An 8157-nucleotide genomic window follows, 5' to 3' on the forward strand; every position below is an offset into this window, starting at 1 on the left:
CTGTCGGCGGAATGACAGTTTACCGGCACACATAACGTGCCCCTCACATAACGAACAGCGCTTTTCATCACGAGAGATCCCTTTACCGCTCTGCCTAATATTTAACCCTTACTCCACCACAACAGTTATTACTACCCCCTTTCTTGGGTAAGCATGTCAGAACCTATCCCAAACATCGAGGGTCATTTAGAAAAACTAGTCAATAAGGCCTTTGAAAAGGTCCTTGACTCAATCGATATAAATATTAATAAAAGGCTTGAGGCCTTACACTCCCCCCTCCCATCTACCAGTGGTACTCAATCTGGAGCAAAAGGAAAGGCTCCCAAAAAGAGGGCATTAGGAGGTACAGATCACGAAGACCCAAAGAAGCATAAGGCAACCTCCGCCCCTTCACGCCCTCGGGGTGGTGACAAGAATGGTGCCTCGGGCACCCCATATGGGCGAAATGAAGGCCCAGAGCCCCCTACTAATATGGATATCGAGGATATCTCAGAACCTGAAATAGACCTGTCCTGTTCATCTGAATTCGACACCGATGAAGATGATTACCAAAAAAGAAGAACGGGGAGCTCAGAGGGGACACTTAAGGTCCCGGAGAAAAACATAGCCCTACTAGACCCCTTTGGAGACCCTATGTTCGACCCACTCCTAATTAAACACCCCTTGTCACCCGAGTGGCCCCCTCCCAACACGTCGCCGACTACTTAACCTTTTGGCTTCGGAGGGAGATTCCACAAGAAGTCAGGGCAAGACTTCGATCTGAATGCCCTAGACCCTCCCTACCCAATAAAGTAACCACTACCCCCGAACTTGATCCCAAAGTGGTGGCCTTTATCTCTAAAACCTCCCGAGACCCTAGAAAAGGACTAGATAGGGCCTTAGATCTTGCCAGGATCGCCTACTAGATTCTATTGGTCCTATAACAAAAATTTTCGAGATGGCAGAAACAGCCTATCTCGAGGACCGACAGGTCGACCCTAAGGAACTGAGGGAATGGGTCCAAAGGGCTATATGTCTAATTGGAAATGCCAATACCGCCTTATCCATTGAGAGAAAAAAGGGAGTCCTGTTTAAAATCGACCCCAAATTAATCGAACTAGCTAAGAACGATGGAGGTCAAACTACTCAAGGTTTCCTCTTTGGGGAGGAATTCATCAAAGATATGGCTAGATATGTAGGAGCCTTTAACTCCATCCAAAAATCCCAAAAAGACATCAAAAGAGTATTCCAAGATCGGGTTTTTACCCGGGCCGGGAGAATGCGGGGTCGTTTTCCCGGCCGAGGAAACTCAAACTCAAGACCCTTCATGTCTCGTGGTGGTGGCAGATTCAACTTCAACAATTCCAACAACTTTGGACAATTTTATCCCCAAAGGCAAAGACCTCGTGGTAGAAACTTCAGAGGCGAGAGGAGACAACGCTCCTTTTCCACAGGTAAGAACCTTACCAGACCCTTCAGATACCCCTCCAAAGGTGGGAGGGAGACTACTCCAGTTCGCTGGAAACTGGGAATTGGTAACAAAAGACCCGTGGGTACTCAACACAGTAAAGGGCTACAAAATAGACTTTATAGCCACTCCCCTTCAAAGAAGAACCCCCAGAGAAATAACGTTCTCGGCCAAGGACCAAATGTTAGTCTCTCAAGAAGTCCAAGAACTCCTAAAAAAAGGCGCAATAGTCGAATCCTTTTCCCCGGGGTTCCTCAGCAACATATTTCTGGTGGAAAAGAAAAACAAAGAGCAGAGACCAGTGATAAACCTCAAGGAACTAAATCAATGGGTAGTTTATCAACACTTCAAAATGGAGGGAATTCACCTCCTAAGGGACGTGTTAAGGAAAGGAGACTGGTTGACAAGACTCGACCTGAAAGACGCCTACCTAACGATACCCATTTGGGAACCTCATCAAAGGTTTCTACAATTCACATGGCAAGGCCACCTATACCAATTTTGCAGCCTGCCCTTCGGCCTCTCGTCCTCCCCTTGGTGCTTCACCAAAGTACTTCGACCCATCGCATCCTGGTTGAGACAAAGGGGAATCAGGATGATCATTTACCTCGACGATATCCTTATAATGGCACAGTCAAGAGAGACTGTTTCCTCTCATACAGACCTCACGATACGTCTTCTACAACACCTAGGATTTATCATAAACCTAAAAAAGTCTTGTACGACCCCCTCTCAACAGACCCAATTCCTAGGGTTCCTGGTAGATACTATAAAGACAGAACTCCGTCTCCCCAGCGACAAAGTGAGAAAAGTCAGGAAAGAACTGAGGAGAACACTTCTTATGAAAGTCTTTCCCCTGAGATACCTAGCCAAAATCCTGGGCCTTCTTTCCTCCACAATTCAAGCTATATTCCCGGGCCCCCTCCATTATCGGGCTCTACAGAGACTGAAATCGAGACATCTGAGAGCCAACGGCTCGTACTCCCAACTAATCTCACTAGACCAAGAATCCAAAACCGAGCTACTCTGGTGGCTCAGAAATCTAGAAGCTTGGAATGGCAGAGCCATCTTTGGAGATCTCCCAGATCTAATAATAGAATCCGATGCGAGTTTAGAAGGCTGGGGTGCAAGATGCGGGAACTTATCCACTGGGGGTCGCTGGACCCAACAAGAAAAAGAATTGCATATCAATTGCTTAGAGTTACTAGCAGGCTCGTTTGCGGTTCGCTGTTTTACTCAGGACTCAATGAAATGCTGCGTAACTTTACGAATGGACAACGTGTCTGCAGTCCGCTATGTCAGCAAGCTGGGCGGCCCTCATTCCAAAGACCTGACAGACCTGGCGAAAGGCCTATGGAACTACTGTTTGAACAAAGGTATTTCAGTTGTAGCGGAACACATTCCCGGACTGAAAAACGAAGTTGCCGATTGGTGTTCCAGAAATTTCAAGGACTCCAGCAACTGGAAATTGAACAGAGATGTATTTCTGTCCATTCAAACGAAATGGGGTCCATTCAAAACAGATCTATTTGCAGACCGTATAAACACCCAGCTGAAACAATTCTTCAGTTGGAGGCCGGACCCTCAAGCCATGAAAGTAGATGCCTTCCTACAAGATTGGACAAACCTAGCACCTTATGCCTTTCCCCCTTTCTCAATGCTCCCTCGTCTCCTTCTCCACGCTCGACGTTACAGTCAGAGCATGGTAGTGATAGCCCCTCTCTGGAGGTCCCAAGCATGGTTTCCCATCATCCTAGAAATGAGCATAGATTTCCCAATTTTAATCCCTTCCTTCTCGGAAATCCTTCTAGATCCAGAAGGTCATACACATCCCCTGATAGAGCAGGGCCTTCTAATTCTGACGGCATGGAAGATTTCAGGAGACAATGGAATGTCCCTGGACTTTCGTCAAATGCTTTCAGACTCATTTCAGAGTCTTGGGCACCCGGAACAAGGAAAGCTTATAGACTGGCATGGAACAAATGGGTTCGCTGGTGCCTTCAACGGCGTTACGATCCCGTTTCAACTGATCTAGTCAATGTTATCAACTACCTTTCGGACCTCTTTACTTCAGGCCTCTCTTACAGAACTGTTAACGTTTATAGATCCGCAATTTCAGCCGGTCATTCTTTAATTAACGAAACATCAGTTGGACAAAATCTTCTTACTAAAAAGATAATGAGAAGCATGAGGGTTTTAAACCCTCCTGGCCCTAAATATACCACCCTGTGGGACGTCACTCTTGTTCTTAGGACTTTAGCGTCTTGGGGAGATAACTCTTCTCTATCGTTCAAATGCATCTCTTTTAAAATTACTGTCTTATTGTGTCTGGTGTCCTTTCGTAGAACTTCTGACGTTAAGGCCTTAGACATTTCTAGTAGGGCCTTTCAACCCGAAGGAGTTTGTTTCTTCCTCAAGAAAAGAACGAAGACCTTATCATCTTCAATCTTCTATCCCTTTTTCCCTGAAAATGATAGACTTTGTGTGGTTAAATGTTTAAAGGAATATGAAAAAAGAACTAAATATCTTAGAATGAATGAATCACAACTAATAATTTCTTATAGATCTCCTCATAAAGGAGTCTCTTCTCCCACTTTAGCCAGGTGGGTTAAAAATGTCATGCATGAAAGTGGTGTTGATATTTCTGTTTTTGGCGCTCACTCTTTAAGAGGTGCTTCAGCCTCTAAAGCCTTCTGCTTAGGAGGAGGATTACAAGACATCCTTAGGGCTGCAGATTGGTCTAATGATACTATGTTTAGAGCATGTTATTTCAAACCAATTTCTAATGTGATTGATAATGTTCTTAATGCACTTTAAACTTGCATAATATGGCCTCCGTGTCGTGCCATAAAATTTAGATTTTTCACAGCCTGCTGGGCAGAAAATCTGGATTTTATTAAGGACACGGAGGCTAATATTATCCCACCTCTTTCTTCATACCCTCCCATTTGTATTACATTACGATGTATACCTTTTTTCTTTCAGAATAACCTGATCTTGGATTCTTATCTATGGAGTTTTTGGATCTTCGAGTTTTGGATCCTCAAGTTTACCTCATGTTGATCTTTCTTCGCAGTTCTTGAACAAAGAAGGCTGAGACATGGTTTCTAAGAGACTTTATTCCTTCTCAGAATGTTATTGATGTTCTACATTCTTCTATTGTTGCTACTGAGCTGTGGTAATAAAGGAGATTTGCATAATATTAGCCTCCGTGTCCTTAATAAAATCCAGATTTTCTGCCCAGCAGGCTGTGAAAAATCTAAATTGTCTGTATAACTAGAAATGTCTCAAGTTATTGTTTTAAACATATCTGATGCAGACCTCATTGGGACATTGCTGATGTTCATGCATGACGAGTTCTCCAGGATGGCTTCTGTGGTATTGCTGAGGCATCATGATAGGCCTAGGTCAAGGGAGTCTGTCACACTAGTAAGATAGAGGTACAAGGGGTCTGACGTCTGAAAGACCGATGTCCAAGAACCAGGGTAGACCTAGGCCAAAGGAATTTGTCACACTAGTGAGATAGGGGCTCAAGGAGTCTGACATCTGAGAGACAGATGTCCAAGAACCAGGGTAGATCTGTGCCGAGGGAGTCTGCCACTGGTGAGACATGCATTCAGGCAGATGTCCAAGTTGTCTGCCTGAGATGGAGAGACATAAGTCTTGTGACACTATGGCTGTGGTTCCCAATCTGTGCGACCCGGCGCCCTCGTGCGCCATGAAAACTAGCCAAGGGCGCCACGGACAGATTCTCGCACAGTTTGGGAATCACAAATAAATAGTATGTTTTTCACTTACGTGCATCTAAATTGAACACTGCTCCGTGTGGTCAGGCCTGCAGTGGTTGCCCTTGGCAATGAGAGGGCAGTGTAACCTTACTTTCAAGGCGTCTACTATCAGATCAGAAGGGAGGCGAGGATGTTTCAATGTCTTTGCTTTCATGTTGTCCGGTGCTGTTTGTCTCCTTTTTTCTGTCCTAATCTAGAGGGTTTTTGCCCGGAATTGCAGTATAGCTCAGCCCAGACTCTCCTGGGGTCTTTCAAAATTTTAAAGCTGCTGCTGAGGCCTTAGCCAGAGATACGCGGTAAGAGAAAGTATCTCTTTGCAAGAAGGGACATGTATTATTTATACACTTATTTGGAAAAGGGTGGGGGTGGGGGTGAGGGTGGGGAGCAAGGGATATGAAACAGTGCGACTTACAGTATACATAAAACATGCTCCAGTCTCAGTAAGATCATTCAGAGGGTTGAGAGTCTGCTGTAATCATATGCGAGCAACAGACCTGCAGGTCACAAGTGCAAATGCCAGTAGTAGCCTTTTGGGTTAACGGGGCAGTAGCGAACAACACAATATAATATTTGTTTTTACACTGCTTTTTTTATCAAAAATATTTACAATTTAGGGAGCATACAAACACAGAAGTTTGTCCACAATTGCATGATTTTTGACCTGATAGAAACCAGGGTTAACATCCATGTGTCCAAATTCCAAGGCTGCTTTAGTATTTATTTATTTCTAGGTGAAAAAATCTGCTTATTCACTTTAGAAAATAAGTTTCAGGTATATGCCTTTACAGTCTGACATATTATTGTAAGTAAACAATTTGTTATCACGCCTTCGCTTTAGCTCCCTATTGTGCCTTTCTTATTCTCTTTCCTGAATAGAGAACCCAGGAGCCTAGCAAACAGAATCACCTGTGATCATCAAATCAAATGAGATAATATTGAAATTGCAGGAAAACCACGTGCATTGCCAGTGCTCAATCAAATGTTTTTTGTTTGCCTTTTCTGTTTGCCAAAAATTGCTGCAGACTTACTCCAAACCTTGATTGTGCTTGAATGTGTCTAGATCTTGTTCGTTTTAATTCTTTTATTCCATTGTCCACGTTTTACACATTATATTGAAAAGGAAATTGGAATAAACAGCAGAGAACAGTGATCACTATTAATAGTATCATCCAATATATATTTGTTTGCAAAAGTGAATATTTAGTTCCGCAGCTATGGCATATTTTGTTTCTCACAACGTGTTGGTAATTCATTTGTGAATTCCTCACCTGCTGTCTTTTTCAGAATTTGTAAATGGCTAAGAAACATGGCATGCTCTGATTTGAGGTGAATAAACCTTGTTGGGGTTTTGTCTGATGAAGCTCACAGTGTGTCAAACAGTCTGCAGTGCACACGCCAATGTGTTTCAGGCATGGACACTGACGTGCATTTACAGTTCACTTCTCTGAGAACACTATTTCTCTCCAATTAGTCCAATCAGTTGTTGATACAGCATGGGGCTCTGCAGTGGCCAGGATATGATTACATCTATGTTTTAGAATACCTTCAGCTTGATCCCAATTATTTTTAGGGAAAAACATGAAAGTACTCCAGAGAATGGGCTTACATTCACCACCCGCCACAAAAGGTACCATAATGGGGAGCCGCGGCCAACAGTCAATAGGTAAAGGGAGCCGTAGGTTGGAAAAGTTTGGGAACCACTGCACTATGGCATGGGCCCAGGCAGGCGGGCAACACCCATTGGCCTCAAAGGGCTTCAGCCCCCCGTCGTGTGTGGTAGCCCGGGATGAGACACTTCCCGGGGCCTGCTCACAGCCGCACCCGAGCACTTCACAAGTCTTTAAAAGACCTTGTGCATGTTAATGGGGCTTTGTTGTTGTTTCACTCCTTCTAAGAGCCCCTGCAGCTCGACTCTGCCGAGTGCCTAAAGATTCAGCCCCGCCGAAATTTTTTCTTAGCCCCCCCCCCGAAATTTGACTCTAGTTGCGCCTCTGATTGTACAAGCTCAAAGACTAGTATATCAGTAAGTGATAGGAGAGTTAGCTGGATGTGTCCTCAACTCTTTTTCCCACAAATTAGATGCAGCATAGGGGTGGTGTCGAACAAATCCAAAGAGGATCAACAAATCAAGCGTTGACATGCCACTCAACGTTTCATTCTATTGGTGCAATCCAATATACTCAGTGCTATTTAATTCAAATTGGCGATTTACAGTGGTGGTGAATTTTTTTTTTAAAATAACTCTTTACAGATAGATAACTGTTACAGGTAGAAAGAATGGTGATGGGCTGCGAAGTTAATGCGGGGAAATACATTCACCAGATATGTTTCATAAAATTTCCCACTTTTCTCTTATGAAATGTAGGCATGCATGTAACACGCAAGGACCTATAGTTCCAGATTACGAGTATGGATTACCAGAAGAATTTAGACCTGTTAGTTAAATAACTAGGACTGGATAAATTCGGAATTGTGACATACTGACTACTTGGCAGCTATGCGCCTACTCATAAAGTGCCCGAGATATGCCTGCTGAGAATGTATCTTGCAGTTGCGCACAAATGCCATGCCCTGTTCGACTGCCAGTTGGTGGCGGTTGAGAGCGTCGACAGTGGCCCAACCAGCGCGCGCTGCGTTCGCATAAGGAGCGGATTATCCTCACCAGTAGAAAGTCGCCCTGCACCGGACACAGCGCTTCATCACCGGCAGGCGCTGCGTGCAGGCGGCGCAGCCCAGCTCCAACGACGCCATCTCCGGCCCCGCCCACAGCGCGCGACCAACGAAAGAAAGTCAGGGAATCCCCGCCGTCCACAGGTGGTTTGTAAGCGCTCAAATCAATGCTAAATAGCTTGTTTATATAGAAATAAAATTCATGCGTTGGTTTAGTTGCCCTCAGGAGAACGAGGCGAATCTACCCGGACA

At 44.5% G+C, this 8157-nt stretch overlaps 1 protein-coding gene and 1 long non-coding RNA gene across 2 annotated transcripts in view; one reads left to right on the plus strand and one right to left on the minus strand.

Annotated features, from left to right (window-relative positions):
- Positions 1-8146, minus strand: part of LOC144829487 (uncharacterized) — a 58144-nt gene extending 49998 nt beyond the window's left edge. Inside the window, exon 1 of the mRNA XM_078688677.1 lies at positions 7898-8146. Within this exon, the coding sequence (XP_078544803.1) occupies positions 7898-7986 (89 nt within the window). The 5' untranslated portion in view covers positions 7987-8146. The remainder of the gene's footprint in view (positions 1-7897) is intronic.
- The window catches only part of LOC144829489 (uncharacterized), a 111445-nt gene continuing 111207 nt past the window's right edge, over positions 7920-8157 (plus strand). The window contains exon 1 of the long non-coding RNA XR_013610681.1: positions 7920-8056. This is a non-coding gene — a long non-coding RNA (uncharacterized LOC144829489). The remainder of the gene's footprint in view (positions 8057-8157) is intronic.

The sequence above is a fragment of the Lissotriton helveticus genome, chromosome 4_1 (genome assembly GCF_964261635.1).
Source record: "Lissotriton helveticus chromosome 4_1, aLisHel1.1, whole genome shotgun sequence".
NCBI classification, from domain to species: Eukaryota; Metazoa; Chordata; class Amphibia; order Caudata; family Salamandridae; genus Lissotriton; species Lissotriton helveticus.